Consider the following 19,430-nt stretch of genomic DNA (forward strand, 5'->3'; position numbering starts at 1 on the left):
AATCTTGTTAAAGTTGAAGGTCGCATGGATTCCAGTCAGTATCAGCAAATTCTTGCGAACAATGTTCAAGAATCAATGTTGAATCAAGTTGAAGTTGCGCCGGGCCTGGATACTTCAACAAGATAACGACCCTAAACACAAACTCAAATTCTACCAAAGCATTAATGGAGAGGAACAAGTACAACGTTCTGGAATGGCCATCGCAGTCCCCAGACCTGATTATCATTGAAAATCTGTGGTCTGTTTTAAAGCGGGCTGTCCATGCTCGGAAACCATCAAACCTGACTGAACTGGAGATGTTTTGTAAAGAAGAATGGTCTAAAATACCTTCAACCACAATCCAGACCCTCACTTGGAAGCTATAGGAAGCGTTTAGAGGCTGTTATTTCTGCAAAAGGAGGATCTACTAAATATTTATGTAATTTTTCTGAAGGGGTGCCCACATTTATGCACCTGCCTACGGCACAACATACCGGCAGAGCTCAAGAGGAGGTACCGAAGGATGTAGGGCAGTGACGTGCGGTCAGGGGAGGCAGTGCCTCATCTGCCATCGTGATAAAAAAGTATTTGACCGTGCATTCCAATACAAACTGGGTCACATGACGCTTGCCAGTTTCTGTTCTAAAGGCAATAAAGTGTAGAGAAAAGTCAGCAGGGGAGGCACACAGTAGTCTGCCTCACCTCAAGGGGTCGTACGGGAACTGACAGGTGCTCTCGAGCTAGCATCAACAGGCAATTGAAAGTCGACGCCAAGCCAGAGCTAGTAGTAGACCCAAAGAGAAGATGATAAGTGATGGAAGACCAAGGCCAGTGTTCTGAAGTGTTCTCCTACCTATAGTTTTTTGCTTCGCGAGTCAACTGCGCATGCACACATCTGCCAATTTGCCGCTGCAGACAAGCCAGAGTTTTCTGCTACCCCACCGTTAAACAAGGTTAGTTTCTTGTATATTTAATACTTTATATGACCAGTATGCAATGCATAGGTTTGACAGTCAACTGGCCACGTGCATGAGATCGTGTCTGAATGCAGTTTGAATTGCTAAACTGCGATTTATCGTCATTTTCATGTAGTCATATAACTTGCCCCATATAGCCGCCAATTTTTTTCAGCTGTTTTAAAACAGTACCTTACTAAATTTGCGGCGTTTTATTGTAGTCATAAAACTTCTTTGTAGCCTTCAAACTTATGTGTATGCAATTCAAATGTCTAATAGCGCTGTGATTTTCCAGCTGTTTTAAAACAGTACCTTACCAAATTAGTGCAGGGTTTACAGTATTTCATAAGCTCGTTTACAATTCTCTGATAGTGGCCTACAGACTTGGATGGAAGTGTATGGACCCCTGACATTTGTACATGAAATTAAGTATTTCTTCCTTTGAGTTATTGATCGCTATGTTTTGTTAGGTATATAATCGGTTTATTTCCTTTGTGTGCATTTGAACTACACAAAAATGGAGAAAAAGGCAAATTTTACATAATTTCTAACCATTTTGTGAATCTTGTGTGAACTTGAGTTGCCTTTTTCTCTGAGTGAAATACTTTTAATATATACATTTATTAGAAGAAAGTCACTGATCTTTCATTCTGAAATATCTTACATTGGATAAATTGGGGCTGAAAGTTATATAGCAATGCACATAACATTTTTAACTTCTGTCTATGATGCTTCTTAGTCAACTTCTTCTGGACAGGACTCATGCTCACATTTTGACCAGGGAAGACAGATGGCTTGAGAAAAGCATAAAATAAGCCATTTTTGTCAACCTGGAAAAAAACAACACTCAACAGAGGAGGTGGGCTGAGACACACCCTATCACCCACAAGGTATGTGTTACTTTTGAATGGAAGTTACTTGACATGGTCTATGGATGTACTGTACTTTTGCACTAACAAATATATTGAACATTTTATCAGAAAGCCGTATTTTATCTCAATGCTGTTGTGGCAAGTTCCCTCTTCTTTAATGGGCAGTTTAAAAGTCTCCATAGGGTGATGTACCTATTAAGAAAGTAACTCATCTTTATTAACGTACATATTTCTATATTATTTGTTACAGATGAAGTTCCCAGCAGAGAGTGTTTGGCTGTGTCATGTGAATGTTACTGCACATTGGATTCTTGTGGTCTGTTTCCAAAATGTTTGATTTCTGATGACTTGGTACTTTGACAGATTTTCTCTTTTTTTATGTGGACATGTATAAAAATGTCTCGGCTGGAACAAATTAAGCAGGCTGGTCAAGACTCTGTAGAGTAACCATTAAGCATAGTAAAGGAAGTCCTTATACAGCCTGTTTATTGATATGAAATATGAAATTACTTTACTTAAGGTTGTGAACATGGCAGAGAGGTTCCTCACTGTAATTGACCCAATGGGGAATGAGGTTGCATACAACAGGAAGATTCTGAGGAACTGGCAGTAATATAAAGAATAATTTGCAGATACTTTTTTCAAGAGAGGAAAAAAAAGTAAAAAAAAAAAAAAAAAGTATGCTGTTATAGAAACTTCCTGAGGAACAGGTCAAGGGAGGAATCCAAATATGTGTGGACAGTGCACACCATGGACAACAACACACGGATTTCAGCAGTTCTGGGGTTCTAGTGTTAAAGGTACTATTTCGATAAAAGTTTATGTTTTATGTACTTTGAAGTTAAGCTAATAGTATTTAATTGTAAAGATTATTTATCTAGAAGAACATGTGTTATTATGTAGATAATGTACCAAATCAAGCACATAATTACATTCATATTTCATTTACAGTACGCCAAAAGTTTCCTTCTGGGTGGAAACATATCTGATGTGCAGACAACACCAGAAGCTGTCGGTGAACAAAGGATGGACATAGCCTGTATATTATTGGAAAATAGCTAAAAAAGGTAAAATTGTAAAATAAACCCAAATGTTCTGTATTGTATATTATGATAATTTATTCATTTACTTTGTAAGAATAAATACTTTGCTGAAAAATCCTAGATTGAGCGTGATTATTTTCTGTTTTACAGTTTGTGCTGCATTGGGTAACATTTTTACATTCCCTCTGGTTTAAGATGTACATGTAAATGTAAAGAACATAAGTAAAGTCCTACCCTAAACCCTGAGAGAACAGATATATTAAGAGGGATTTTGTCTTTAGCCTCAAATAATGTGCTACCACTCTAAATACAGTGCAAAGTATGTATTTATAGCGATTTCATGTCTATAGTAATGTGCTACCACTTTGAATAGAGTCAGAAGCACGTATTTATAGCAATTTCATGTCTATAGTAATGTGCTATCACTCTGAATAGAGTCAGAAGCACGTATTTATAGCGATTTCATGCCTATAGTAATGTGCTACCACTCTGAATCGAGTCAGAAGCACGTATTTATAGCGATTTCATGCCTATAGTAATGTGCTTCCACTTTGAATAGAGTCAGAAGCACGTATTTATAGCGATTATATACCTATAGTTATGTGCTACCACTCTGAATACACTGAGAAGCACGTATGTATGTATATATCCATTTCATGCCTATAGTAATGTGCTACCACTCTGAATACACTGAGAAGCACGTATGTATGCATATATCCATTTCATGCCTATAGTAATGTGCTTCCACTTTGAATAGAGTCAGAAGCACGTATTTATAGCAATTTCATGTCTATAGTAATGTGCTACCACTCTGAATACACTGAGAAGCACGTATGTATGTATATATCCATTTCATGCCTATAGTAATGTGCTACCACTTTGAATAGAGTCAGAAGCACGCATTTATAGCGATTATATACCTATAGTTATGTGCTACCACTCTGAATACACTGAGAAGCACGTATGTATGCATATATCCATTTCATGCCTATAGTAATGTGCTACCACTCTGAATACACTGAGAAGCACGTATGTATGCATATATCCATTTCATGCCTATAGTAATGTGCTACCACTTTGAATAGAGTCAGAAGCACGTATTTATAGCAATTTCATGTCTATAGTAATGTGCTATCACTCTGAATAGAGTCAGAAGCACTTATTTATTAAGATTTGTTGTCAAGAAAGGTTGAGCTCAGTATCCAAAGGTCATAATCCAAAGGTCAAAAACCGAGTGTATCATAGCAGGCTATAAAAATATAGTTCCGCATTTTGGCTAAAAGAAAGGGGAACATGTGTCGAAATGTATTGATCCAGGGAAGTTCAAAAGGTCAAAAAGTGTTTTACCAAAACATAAGATTAGGGGAAAGAATATAGTGATTAAAGAATACAGTGATTTATATAATGAAGCATAGAAAGAATGTGTGATTTCTTGAAATAAAATCATTTATACTTCTTTGAATTTTTTTTTTTTTTTGAATATATCTGCAGGTAACGCAAGATAGGGAAAGTGTCTGAATAGACTAAAAGAATGATCCTCTGACAAGAAGTGATTGATATAAGAAAGAGTCAGAAGACGTGCTTAATGCTGAAATCAATGAGTTTAGAAATGTTGTGATTAACATTATGATCTTAAGAAATGTGTAATAAATGAAAAGAAGTGCTGTGGTACACTGTCAATCTTAAGAATAAAAAGGAAAAGTGTGTGAACTGTTGGAAAGTTAGGGACAGATACAGGAAGGATGTTCAGGACATGACTCACATAGTGGTCAGGTCATGACGCACATGAAGGACACAGGTGTCCAGGAAAGGCCTAAAAAGGAGTGAATGATTCATCTAAAAGGAAAAAGTGTTTTTTACATGCTGTACTGTATAAATACAAGGTGTAAGAGCTAAACAGTTCAGTTCGTGCTTCATCTCTCCCCCGGACGGACGGGACTCACACCAGGACCCTGTCATGCCCGAGGAAAGGAGGATTGTGGACTTGAAAGAACTCACGAGAGGAGCAGAAGAGTTTTTATCAACTAAGCCAGAGTGAAGAAGGATTATATATATAGTTTGTTTTGCCACAAGAAAGAATTGGATTATTTCTCTGCTTCCTCTCGCCACAACTGCCATCGGACCACAAGGACTGAACGAACCGAGGGCCTAAGGTCGTGTCCTCTCCTCTACTACACCACCAGTGGGCAACAGGTTCAGAATATAATTTTATTTTTGACAAAACACCACAGCACATTTATATTATATTTTGATCTGTATATTATACTGAAGTGATTGAGTGAGTATTTACATTATTTCTTATAAAATGGCTGAAATTTGCTTATGTGCTGTGCCCTATCCATTCCAATAAATAAATTCTTACGAAATCAAAATCATAATTTGAAAGAAATTTTGTCACATCATACATCGCCTTGCATACAGTCCTGGGTCTTACGCGGTTAACATCATAAAAGATTCACCAATGGTTTAAGTCTATTCTCTGAAAAACCCAGTTACATTCCACTGACACCGTTGAGGTGTTTAAAACCCTTTTCCGGCAATCAACAAGTGCCAGGATCATGAGAGGTGAGCTGTCATGAATGAGTGTGGTCGCGTGGAGCACCCCGGGCACCAGGCTGTTCCTCGGTAGTGCACGTGCGGCGGCAGCGGGGCGGACACCCAGACGGACGACAGTGAGGAGCCGGACGAATCACCTCGACCATAGGCCTACTCAGACACACGGGTGACCGGAGGAGGGTCTCGAGTGAGGGACCCGCGGAGTGAAGTGGCACAGCCAGCACCCACTCCGGCCCCACAGGTCCTTACCCCTTACACGGAGGGCCTATCAAGCTGCGGGTGGGCCCCGTAGCCTGGGATCTAACAATGTGTATAATAATGTTGTACCACCCTGAACACAAATGTCAGATATGTCTATAAATTTAAAAAAAAACTTAAAAATCTTAAAAAATAATAAAGTTTTTTAAATTTACGCTACGGGTAGGAAAAAACTTCAAGTAGGGAAAAACTTCAGCCATAGCTATACATTTCTGCTACCGGCCGATGTGTGCACGCGCAGTTGACTCGTGTAGCAAAAAACCATAGGTAGGAGAAAACTTCAGAACACCGGCGCTAAAAGGTTAGCTTCAAACTACGGGACAGAAGAGGCATTCTTTTCAAATGGAGTGGTAAAAACAACTGTGTGGCTGTCCTGCAAAAAAAACGCCTTTACTGCTTTCCTTGTCTTTTATTCTCATTGTGTGATAACGTCTGGATTAACTCGGGATACTGAACTGAACATTTTGCAAAGAAGCCTCAGCAGACAAAAAAGATCAGCCAAGCACATTTAAAGCCAGATTTCTTTAAAAACTTTTGAGAATGCAAGGATCGATTTGGCATTGTATGACCAATGGAGACTAAACATTAGCGTCCACAGTTCTAAGGTGAAGGAAAACTGAGAGATACAACCATGGACTTTATCTTTAAGTAAAAGTAAGGCTAAAAAATGGTTTTAAGTTTTTATTTTTAAAAAATAAGTTGGGAGGAAGTAGAAAAAAAATTGATTTGATAACTACATTTTTTTGCCTACAATATTTTCTTCTTATCATTTTGATGGACAACCTTTGATTAAAGCAGCAGAATTTAAAGTTTGAAAAATAACTGAATTTCTTACTGAAGGTCAAAATTGAATTTGTGCTGCACTCATCTCTATACTTCAATTTGTTTACAGTAAATATGAATTTCTTGGACACAGAAGGGTGCCCTACCCATTTCTATAAAAGAAATGTTCTTTGCTATTCTATTCTATTCTATTCTATCTACCTACATGCTGCACTCATCACAGGAGTGTCGACTTCTCTTGTCCCCTCCTCACACAAGACGATCTCTGTAATTTTCCACCCTGGTTCCCACATGGTGGAACAAACTACTGGCTGCCACAAGAGCATGACATATTATTCTTCTTACTACATGACCAACTATGACCACAACTGTACTTTTACTATTCATTATTTGTTATTATTTATTATTTATCTATTTTTGTATGTTTATCTATTCATTATTTGTTATTATTTATCTATTTTTGTATGTTTATGGTTGATTGACTGACTCAAATTGTAAGTCGCTTTAGATAAAAGCATCTGCTAAATGCAATGTAATTTCTATTTTCTGTTACTCACCGGCTGGAAAACATTAATGCGATGTCACTTACTTTTTAACTGTTTTAAGCCAGAAATAGCATTAGCTGTTTATTTCAGAAATAGGATAGCACAGTATTTAGCTCTATGTGGCGCTAACAGCTGATGCCAGTGTAAACATTAGCTATTAGCATCGGGAGTGCTAACTCTAGCATGACTGGTGTAAATACCCGCACCAGCATTAGCTGTTAGAACTGCAGAGTGCTAACAAGGCAATAAGAGTATTTAGTTGTATTTGCTTTGATTAGATTAGATTTGATATTGTTTGCAAAACAAATGTAATGGCATTTTCATAAGGCAGCCCATTTAAAATTGATCATTGGATTTTCGACAACCGTGTGATTAATCGTGAGTAATCGCAAGAAGTGATGCATGTAATCACAAAAAAAAAAAAAATTTAACCGTTGCCCAGACCTAATATTCATTTATGTGTTGTTATACACGTAAAAACAAACTCAAACTTAACTTTATTAGTCATTGTGACACAGCACAGCACAGCACACCATGCACAACGAAATTTACCCTCTGCATTTAACCCATCACCAAAGTGAACAGTGGGCAGCCGTGGTCGGCGCCCGGGGAGCAGTGCTTGAGGACGATGCCATGCTCAGTGCATCTCAGTGGAAACCTGGCAGTTGGTGGATTCAAACCTGGGGCCTTCCGGACCGAAGTCCGCTTCCTTTAGTTGGTGGATTCGAACCTGGGGCCTTTCGGACCGAAGTCCACCTCCTTCACCACTAGGCCACCACTGCCCCAAAAGTTTGTCAGAAGTGGGATTCGAACCCACGCCTCCACTGTATATATATATATATAATATGCACAAAATGCATCAAAAATAATTGCGAAAATGTGTAGGTCAAGGTGGTGAGCAAGTGCAACGATGGTCTGGTTTTGAATGTACACACAAGATTTAATAATGTTGGTTTTAATTTGTACCAAGATGTTTGATTTACTTGCTGGATTACTGGTGGAGTGAGACAAATACTGAGTGGATTGTACAGTCAGACGGTGTGTGTGTGGTACTGTGTGTGATGTGATGGAGCTCTGCAGAGGCTGCATGATGATGTTGGTGGATGAGTCACCCAGTTTTCACCACGTGACATCATGAATCACTGCCCCTCACTTTTTTTTCACCGCCTGCAGAGCTGCAACCACCACCATCTCGAGTCTTCATCTCCCTCACCCCCCCTTTTCCAGCCACTTGTTTACTTCCTCTTCAGCTTTTCACCTTTCTTCCCCCTTTTTTATTTTTAAAACATAATTTAATTTACTTCTATTTTAGCACAGTGCTGTACTCACTTTAATATCCTGCCCTATCTTCATACTGTTTTTCACTTGCCCACCCTGTCATCCTGTTTCTTTATATCTGTTGTCCGATACACAGGCAGTGTTAAACACAAATGGTCATCACAGAATGTTTCCTACACACACTCACACACACAAAAACAGTAAATTAAAGCATTAACTAACGAACTATTCTTCTAACAACCCAGCAGATGCCAAAAGATTTACTGCATTTACTGTAGATACATGAATGAGTCCTTGCATCCTCAATGTAAAAAAACAAACAAACAAATTGGGACTTAAAATATTTGGAGAGTCTTTTATTGGGGTATTCAACATGTGTTGCCAGATCCTGCTAGAGAAACCAGTAACTTCTTCTGAATAAACTAAAGCCCCGTTTTTACGACTGTGATACAAAACAATACGACTACTATTGCCTCCCAATATGGAGCATTGGATCCGGCACAAACAAATTCAGCATTTAAACAGAGCCAAAGAGTATAAACTCCGGTCCCTGTAGTACATATGCCAGGCCTGTATAGAAAAATGTATAGCAGAAGTTCAGAAAACCACACAAAACATGCGCATAAAGACTGCAAACTGTAAACAAACTTGAAAAGGAAACACAAAAAGGCGGAGATGGCTAACTGTAGCACACTGTGGCGTAATGATTTATTGACAACACAGCAACATCATAAGGATGATGGTTTACACTATATTTTAATCTGTACAAACCACTGTATGAGTTGCTGCCACCTAGTGACTGGAGGCTTGTTATCATTCAAGAATTACAGCAGTGGTACACTTATGTCCAGTGTGCCATATTCCACTGGAAACCCCTCACATCCCCCTGGCACCTCATCACGGCACCCCAGGGGGGCCCAGCCCACTGTTTGAGAAGTACTGGTTTAAAGGCAAGGCCGAATTGGTACCACGGCTCCAGGATCCATAGTCATATCAACGCTTTGTAAACAGGGCCAAAGACCCACCCACCAGCACTCCCTGTCCTCACAGAGAAGGATAGATACATTTTTGGAAACATGAATTACACTCTTAATTTATTTTGATTTTTTTTCACTTAGTATGTCTTATGGCTCAAGTTCAAAGAAAATCACAAAACATGACAAAAGAATTATAAAAGATAAACATCTGAAAGCTTTCACTGCTCTTGCAGCTTTTCTGTGTAGCCTCCTTGTTCAAAAAGTTCTAGCAGAGGCAAGAAGAATCGAAGAAGCCACTTGGCAAAAAGCGTTGTTTATTGAAAATCATTCACTAAAAATAGATCTGCAGGTCTTCAGAAACAAAGGACATCCAGAGAATTACAGCATTCAGCAACATTTGGCTCCAGGGAAGAAGTACCAGCAAGAATGCCCATCCATTCATTCATCTGCTTATCCGTAACCTCCCTGCAGGTGGTGAGTCAACTAGAAGGCGCAAACTGCCCTAACCGGGATTCGATCTTGCCCAGGAGGTGAACCCACACCAATGACAGAGACATTGCCTCTGGACCAAAGCGGCACTACCAGTGTTCTGAAGTTTTTTCCTACCTATAGTTTTTTCCTACCCGTAGCGTAATTTTATAGCCATATCCACATTTGTGTTCAGGGTGGTAGAACATTATTATACAGATCAAATCTAAAAAAAAAACGTGCTTCTGACTCTATTTAGAGTGGTAGCACATTGCTATAGACATGAAATCGCTATAAATACACGCTTCTGACTGTGGTAGTAGAGTGGTAGCAAATTAGAACAAAGAACAAAAGACTATTCAGAATGGTAGCAAATTAGAACAAAGAACAAAAACTTTCTCTACAAAGACAAAAAGACAAAAGCAGCAATTTATACCCAATAAAGGGTTGTGATTATCAAGGTGGTTTAGGTGCCTTAGTGTAAGGGTACAATGGGGTAGTAAGGGTGCAAAGGGTACAAACTGACCAATGAGAGCACAAAATGCACAAAAGAAAATGTACATTGTGTAAAATTTGAGTAAGTAATGAAAACGTAAAAGCTTGGTTGAGCAATCTTAACTCAAGGTTTCCTCGTATTACAAGGAAAATCTTGCAAAAGTTGTTTACTCATAACATGGAAAACTCGGGTAGCTAAATAATGAGGAAGCCCCACTGTAATATAACTTATAATTAGGATCACTTACAACATGCAGGCTTTTGTGCTGTAAAATTGAACTGATCCATTTATATCTGATGCAGTGTCTCCATGTTATCACGTCAACTATACATCTTTGCCCCTTAATGGTAGCAATTAAACTATTTACATTACATTGTGTAAAAATAAAGTAATATAACAGTTCAGTTTTTAATCAAAGATCCAAGCATGAGAACTGATTACAAAACCAAAAAAACACAGAGAATAAATACACCAGAATCAAATATTAACTCCAAACAACACAGGAAACATGAAGAGCATGGTTGAATGAGAAAACACAAGTGGGCAATAAACAAATGATGGGCAAAACCATATGTAACATAATGGGAAAGTGCATGGCACCGTCCCCACACACTGCTCCTTAAAGCTCCACTGTTCACTTTGGTGATGGGTTAAATGCAGAGGTCACATTTTGTTGTGTGCAGCAGTGTGTGTCACAGTGTCACAATGACAAGGAGTTCACTTTCCTTTCCTTTCATTTCCTTCCTTCCTTCCTTCCTGTCTGCCACTGATGCAAAGACAAACAAACACAAATTATTTTTAAATAAATAATGGTTTTTAGACCATTTTTTGAGCATACCTGATAATCTCTTACTGTACAGTAATGCGCCACAACACACCGTCCTACATCACCGTCCTAAACAAACATAAAACATTTTAAAACTTTTATCCTTGCAGCAACATATCAGTGTTCATTTAAATCACTATGCCCTTTTTTAGATGAAAATTAAATTCATGTTAATCAGTTAGTCAATTTTCATATATTCTAGCTAGCAGGGGACAATGTATCCTAATCATGTTTCGTTTGCATTTGTGTTTCTATGTCTCCAACTTGGCAATGATTGTCAACATTGTGTTTCCACAATGAGGCTGCCATTTCTTAGTGTTTAAACAGTAGTAAATGACATGTACACTTGAGAAACTTGAACTAGGGATGGCTTGATACCATTATCTGCTGATTCCCATATCAATCTGATACCTTCTTTCTCCTCCAGCATGCCGTGGGCTGCCATTGCCGAGGCACCAGTGTTCCAGTTTAAAGTTTAAAGTTAAATTGAGCATATGGGGTTAGGTATCAGATCGAATGGGCTATAGTTGTTTTTTATTTTTTCATGTTTAATCCTGAAATTTTGACCAATATTGGACCAATACAGATCCTGAGCATTGGACGAGCTATCCTTAACTTGAATACTAGCAATTTATCTGCAATGTTGTAAGATCTGTTTCCACAATCAAGCCTTTGTTATTATTAAAATATTTGTCTTTATTCAGGTGTAGCAAAAGGAAGTCATTGAAATGCAAATACTAACATCCAGCAAATGCATGTTTATTACGATGGTTACAACAGGGTACATCTAGAAAGACCATAGACAGTATTAGTTGTATACATGACTTCAACATTGACTTTAAGTTACACCAGTGTCATGGTTTTTGCTTTATTTTTTTTTTTTTTTTTTACATATTTTTTAAATTTATGCTCAAACTCAAACATTTACCCCCTTTTTGCACCTTTATAGTTAGTGTTGGTTTGTAGTCTTATTGAAGCATCAGCTAAAAGATAAATGATCATTTAAAAACTGTTTTACATGATTTGAACTTCTTCCATTTTAGTCTTAACCTTATGGACAGTATCAGTCCCGATGTCACAGGTGCCACCGACAAATGTGAACAGAATTTTAGTGCTAATCTAAAACACTGCAATGAAGGCAAAAGGAAGATTGATGAGTCAATCAAATGTGACAAATTACGGTCAGATTAGCAGAGTTTCACTGAGCTCAGGGACACTTTGTGGTTAAAGGGACAGTTCAGCTCATTTAAAGAACGGTCCACCGAGGTGCTTTTAAAATTACTATAATTGAGTTTCTGCTGATACCCTTATTAATCCAATATCGTCTTTTCTCCTCCAGCATGCCATGCACATCTTCTATTTTAGCCCAGTTAAGCACTTATGAATATTTGTTTTGTTGGTAAGCAATTTTTCATCCAGTGTCATTATGAAAGCCTTAATTTTATGCATTTTTGTTTAAAAAAAATACTCAAACCCAATCACATAAATAACGTCAACATTATGCCAATTAGTTTTTAGTACAGGTTGGCATTCAGAAAACCTGATGCCTCAGATTCTACTTCCTGTGATTATTTGCCCTCAAATGTTGTTAAAATTGTACCTGAATGCTATTTCCTTTTTGTTTTTCTCAAAGTCCTTGTATTTAAAATAGTCTACCCTTTCTTCTTTCACATAAAGGTATGATCCTAGTCTGTCCTCACAAATGATTGGCCGGATGGTGTGCCCATGAAAATAAAGTCCCGCCGTGCCTGCATGAATTCTAAGCCAAGCGAAAGAATCGGTACTCCGGGACAGCAGAACGTAGGGAAAAAAAGAATCTAGCTTAAATCGGTAATGACTCATAAAAAGAAATCCAGGATAATTTCTATCACCTCTGTGTGCTTTTTATTTTTTTTTAATGAAAATGTCACATTAATGGATAAAAAGTCAGGTGTATTTTGTGTAAACTAGAGCTGACCTCAGTGTTTCTAGATTAATCTTTCACTTTTTCCTAATGTACTTGTTAATCTGCTGTTTGATTCAAAACCCTGACTCTGTCTTAGTACTTCATCTTCTAAACTGTTACATCAAGAACATTTAATTGATGGACCAAAACATTACACTTATTTTTGACCAACACCTTGTTAGTTTCATCTTTTGTAAATGCAGGACTATGAGGCGTTTTGCATAAAGACCAACATGTTTCTACCACTGCAGCCCACTCTGTAGGTGTGAAATGTATGAAGTTTGACTGGGGTTTGGCACCATGGCAACTAGGTAATTGAAGTATGCAAAAGGGTGAGTCATCAAGAGCATTGCAGTGATGTTAGTGAGGCTGCCACTGAACCTGTGTGTGAACTTAAATTAAATAAGGAGTTTGGACGAGGCATGGACGGACTAAGGCCCGGGCGCCAAATGCGGCCCATTCAGCTTTTTATTCCGGCCCACCAAACTGTGGTTTATAATTATTAATATTATACTTCCACCTTTTCCCTGCAATACCAACGTTTCCCCAATAGATGGTGTAGAACATTACAAAAGCATTTCAGCATTTTAGCCTTTATGCATGACATTTACATTTATCTTAGTTCATCTGATCTATATGCTCCTGATCCGGCCCCCCGTTCAATTTTAGGACAATTGTGGCCTGCAACTCAAAAACTTTGCCCACGCCTGGTTTGGACTTTGGTATGACATGGCCTATCAGCCTATCAGTATACTCAATAAAACTGTACACAACAATAGGCCAAAAAGAATAGTAAGATAATAATGGTAAATTTTGTAAATGGGTGCAAACATTTTCTTATAAACCAAGGAGAGGCGCAGCAGAGAACGTTTGGGAACCACTGGGCTAGACCAAATGGCAAATCTTTAGAGGCAGATTAAAACATTTTGGTAGTTTTTGCTTTTTTGTATTATGTTGTGTTCAGACAATAAAGGTTATTTACCATAACTTAAATTCAATTTTAAATTCCTGATTCATGCTTATGAGTGTCCACAATTTCTCTGTGTCTGAGAACGACGTATATTGAAAAATACAACTCACAACGTTCACACATTCTCCTGTTGGCATTAAACAATGTCCATAATTCAGAATGTTCTCACGTTGTGAATTTGGATGACAGGTTTCGGCATGATACAAATCTCTTCCCTGTCATGCTTCTCTTAAGGACCGTCCCTGGTTTTCAAACACCTCTTTCTCAGAGCAAATGCTGATGGACTACCTCTCTGTATTTTCCATCTTATATTCCCTTTTCAACCAGAATACCTCTGGGAGGAGACAAACATCCTCTATGATGTCCTTGTTCATATACAATCTCATCAAAACATAATGAGAAACTTGCATAAAGGAAAATAAATTGTTAACTAAATGAAACTGTCCATTTGGATTTTTCATCCTTATGCTAAATTTCTTTCCATCTCTTCCTTTTTGTGCATCAGTCCAACTGGTGAGCTCTGTTCATGAGGATCTGTCTTATGTATTTCTCAATATCAGCACGACTGCTGCTGCTACTGCTATCTGATTGTTTTCCAGTCCCATACTTGTTGTCTCGCATGGCTGCAGGTACGGGGGTTGAGTAATATCTCTCCTTAGGAAGAGGACCCATCACAGGGAATCTAGGCAGTGACCGTGATTCAGGAAGTGCAAGGGGCTGAAATAGTGTACGTGGGTAGAGTGGTAGGGGATAGCTCTTGTAATAAGGTTGAGGTTGAGACTGTGCTGAAGAAGGAGGCATTCTTATCTGAGGTTGGACCCAACCCTCATAGCGGTATCTGTTTTCGAACTTGTTGCCATTGATAGCAGAACCATCCAGAAATCTGTTGAGGGCAAAAGGTTTTGGAATGTAGTAGCGCGGTTTGGGTCGAAGAGGTGATGGCTTGTAAATGGTGTAGTAGTCTGGGTAGAGCTTCCTCTTGTAGTAGAACGGGTAATTTATGGGGTACGATGGGTAGCCAGTCCAAACAGACTTAGGGGTTTTATGCCAAATGTCCTGTTTAAATGAGAGAGGCTTTAGAGCTTTAGGCCACATGTTTTGATTGGACAGCAAAGAACTGACAGGTTTGCTCCAGTGATCCTTTGTCTTTGTATGTGTCTTGCCCTGAAACCAGGTTTTGAGGAGATTGACAGCAGGAGCCGGTAGCCTTGTCTTATCAGCAGACACCTTTGATGGCATGAAGCTATTCTTGGACAAGAAAGAAGATGAGAGTGGAGTCATGTCCTTCTTTTTCTTCTTCTCCACGTCACTGATGATGTCCACCACATCATCAGCGGGGAGATGGAGCTTGCTGGATATTTCGATCAGCTTGTCGATAGTCTGGGGATCGATGTCGTCCTCCTGATTTACCTCCTGCTCCTCATCAGACCTTTTGTCCTCTGCAGCATTGGACAGAGAAGGATTGTACTTCTTGTTCCCATTTCTCTGCTTGACCATGTAGTGCAGTAGCATGTCAGAAGCAATGTCTGCCAGTTTCTCTTCCTCTATCTTGGCTCGTAGTGCTTCGGCTGCCTGCCTTCTCATCTCCTCCTGCTCTGCTTTGGCTCGAGCCTCTTCCTCCTCTTTCTCATCCTCATCTTGAGGAACATCAGGAGAATCCTCCTCCATGACCTCCGGCTCTGCTGGAGGCACCAGGGACTGTATAGAATTTCTCTCATAATTTCCATCCACAAAATCGTCCATAAAGTTCCCTTCCCTGAATGATGGCAGGTTCAGTGCCTTCTGTGTCTCCTCTTGCCACTTCAGTTTCTTTTTTGACATAGCCAGGTTGCCTCCTTTACTGATTGTTATGAAATAGTTGTTGATGTTGTAACCTCTGCTGTCTCCCAAATTCTGATCTGAGTCCACCTTCCTCTTCCCCACAGTATCCACGCGAGGAAACTCCTTCATCATGGTCTCCAGGCTCTTCAGCTCCTCTGAATTCAGCTGCTCTTCTTCTTCGCCATTCTCAGAGCTACTGCCTCCTTGCTTTACATTTTCCAGAACTCCTTCTGGATTGGCGGACTTTGGCTCTGCAGGGACCTGAATTGTGTGACTCTTCGTAAGACTTGTCACCTTCTCAGTCATCTTCTCCTCTTCCTCTTGAGCTTTCTTTCTCTCCTCTTCTTCTTGTTCTCTCTCTTGCGTGGCCATGAGCAGCTCTAACTTTTGTCGTCCACCTCTGTCTTGGTCCGCTCCTTCCATCATTCCCACTTGTTGGTTTTCTTCTTCTCCAGCGTCACCTTTCTGCTCACTCTCCACATTTTTCAGCGAATGATTCAAAGCCTCCAGTAAAACCGCAGCCAGAGTTTTAGGATCCACATCTTTAAAGAGTTCTTCATCTGCCTCGTCTTCCTGTAGGTTCTTCACGCCACTTTTTTCCTGATCTTTAGTTACTGTCATATCAGGAAAAATATTTCTGTATGGGTTTCTGTCATCATCTTGACCATCAGGGTTCTGAGCAGCCAAATGGAATCGGGAAAATGTTATGAAGACGAGAAGAGTAAGGACACTTGAGGTGAGGTTGTAGCTCGTCATTGCCACTCAAAGACTGACTTGTTGTGAAAAACAGAGGGTATTTGGTGTATCTGTAGGAGAGAAGAACACATATACATAACCTTAGCCTTAATGGTACAAAATGGTAAAAAAAAAAAGGACCCAGTGTCTTCAGACCATAATTTAGATTGGGACAGTTGTTGAAATAACAGTGTGTCCCGAATGCTCCCTGCCTATGGCTCAGGCAGCAGTGGTTTCATCTGCAGTGGAGACAGTCTGGACTGCACAGCGTCTGACACGTCAGATAAAATGACACACTGAGGTGCTGAGCTACAGTCCGTATACCCAACATGATCACATGAATGACATGTAGGTAACCCTTAACCTAACTTTAATACCACAGTAATACTAATCAGAACTGCAAACGAACAATATGTCCTCACAAGCAGGCAATACATACATGCGCAAAAAACATAAAGTAAACCCTGGGCAGATTTATCTTTGCAAGTGTCAGCAAATACAGTATTTAAATATCTTACTTTCTTTCTCGACTTTATGGAAAGAATGACAAACAACTCAAGAAATCCGAGTTCAAATATTAATTGCAGCTCATTACTTATTACCACGCTATTAATCTAAATCTAGGAGGAGGAGCTGGCAACAAAAACATGTTTTTGGGCGGCTGACTACCTCCACCCACACGTCGGCACGTGACATACATCCACATTTCAAAGACATGGTGACAAGGTTCTGGTTGCTTTGGCGTCACCATCTCTCCTCGTGAACACTTAGCATTGGATAATATACGCACGCGTGCACACACACACACACACATATTGGATAATATACGCGCGCACACACACACACACACATCCCTGCATTGCAAACCAATGACCTCAAATCCATCACAAATGATCAAATTTTACTGCAAATTAAATTACATATTTCATTTTTTAAATGAAATATATTGATATATTGCTGTCAATAAATGTGACATACTAGTATTGTATTGTAACTTCAATCATTTATTCTAAAGTATGTTTATTTTTCTTTTATCAAAACATGAATATATCAATGAGATATCATATTACTGGCTAGTAATATATATACATATATATATATATTTATATATATATGTATATATATGTATATATATACATATATATACATATACATATATATGTATATATATATACAGATATACATATATATGTATATATATGTATATATGTATGTATATATGCCAGTAAAACATATTGATTGTGCTCAGGGATGAGCGTTATTGCTGCTTCCCACGCTGCTTCCCGAGGCAGTCTTTTTCTTTTTTCCTTCTCCGCATTTTTGGCAGTGAGTCAAGGTAATTGCAATAATAATGACGACGATGATGAAGAAGAACAACACGATGGTGATGAAGACAGCGATGGAATATGTGCCAGGGCTGCACAGTTAATTACTGAGTTACAATAATTAAACAGTACAGCCTGTAATTGTTAACTTCCCCGTAGATATTGACGTATATGAAAATACAGTGTCATCCACACTATGATTCGCTATAATTATGCACAGATTATAGACTGCAAATGTAAACACACGAACTGCAAATGTGTCTATTTTGATTTTTGATCAAATAAATTTTTGATCAAATAAAAATATTTACTCACTCATTTACCTTCAAATAAAATGAAATGAAAATGTATTAAAATCCCTCATATATAATAAATAAATCGTGTTATAAAACATTTCGAAGAAACATTTTTTACACCAATACCTGTCTTTAAACAAAGGGACAAGGCGAGTAGATGTAACAATAGGTTTGCGTTAATCAAAACTCTGTTCGCGTTAATTTGCTTAACACAAGAGATACGTGTAAAAAAGAAGAAAAAAAAAGGCACGTGTCATGAATTCCGCAGATTCGAAAAAAATACCAGCACCAACAAGTAACCCTCATCGCCTTTTTAGTTCCTCTTTTCTACGTTTCACATCATGTGTGATGTTTATTTGCACTGTGCTAATGGGGATCACTAAATATCAGAAACTAAATTAACGCACTGGTCACATCCGTTAGAGATGGAACTGTACTTGATTTGTGTTTCTCCAGGTTCACATTTGTTTTTCTATGGGAAGGATGTGAAGTGATGAGAAGTTATCACTCACTTGTTCTCCCGCGCGGGGTTCCCCGTTCCTTCTTCGTCTTCTTCTTGGGTTTCTGCCAGGTCCCGGTTCACAGCTCTAGTTTCTTGTGAAATCTCCTCGGTGTTTAGTTGCCGAGGGGAGCTCCTCACTGTGGGGATTCCGTGTATGACTCTCTGCCTTTTTTCAGAACCACGGAGAGCGACTCCACCTTATTTATACCCCTCGCCCCCCCCCACCTTCCTTTGCCCACGTGACATTTGCGTCAAACTGCCCCAATTGACGTCACCAGACTGGAGGTTTCATTCATGACCCCCCCCCCCCACCCCCTTTTCCTCTCCACCCACACCCACTCAGTCTTCATTGCCAACTCCCTGCCTCTGTCCCTCCTCCTCTCTATTCGGTAGAACTAATTAGCTGCAGAACAGGAGCTGCTGATTGAAGATTATGGTTTTATCGTGATGTGAATATATTAAAACATATATATATATACATATATATATATACATACATATATATATATATACATACATATATATATATATACATACATATATATATATATATACATATATATATATATACATACAAATATATATATATATATTCTGACGGATAAAACCGATCACATTGTTTCACCCCCTAACACCTTGGCTCAAAGATGATTTTTTTTTCCACAGGGTGAAAATTCTGGTGTGAATGTTGAATGACTATTAATAAAAATATTGGGTGAGAATCTCACCCAATATATATATTTTATCACCGTGAGATAGTTTTAGTATTTGGCTTATTCATTGCTAGGGAAATGGTTCT

At 38.8% G+C, this 19,430-nt stretch overlaps 1 protein-coding gene across 1 annotated transcript; it reads right to left on the reverse strand.

Moving 5' to 3' along the window:
- Positions 1-11,780: 11,780 nt before the first annotated feature.
- vgf (VGF nerve growth factor inducible) lies at positions 11,781-18,844 on the reverse strand. The gene is made up of 2 exons (XM_008319514.3): positions 18,642-18,844; positions 11,781-16,579 (listed from the first exon to the last, which is right to left on the reverse strand). Exon 2 carries the CDS (start codon positions 16,527-16,529, stop codon positions 14,454-14,456), a length of 2,076 nt encoding a protein of 691 aa, XP_008317736.1. The 5' UTR covers positions 16,530-16,579; positions 18,642-18,844; the 3' UTR covers positions 11,781-14,453.
- Positions 18,845-19,430: the final 586 nt, after the last annotated feature.

The sequence above is a fragment of the Cynoglossus semilaevis genome, chromosome 1, assembly GCF_000523025.1.
Source record: "Cynoglossus semilaevis isolate Cse_v1.0 chromosome 1, Cse_v1.0, whole genome shotgun sequence".
Classification (NCBI taxonomy): Eukaryota; Metazoa; Chordata; class Actinopteri; order Pleuronectiformes; family Cynoglossidae; genus Cynoglossus; species Cynoglossus semilaevis.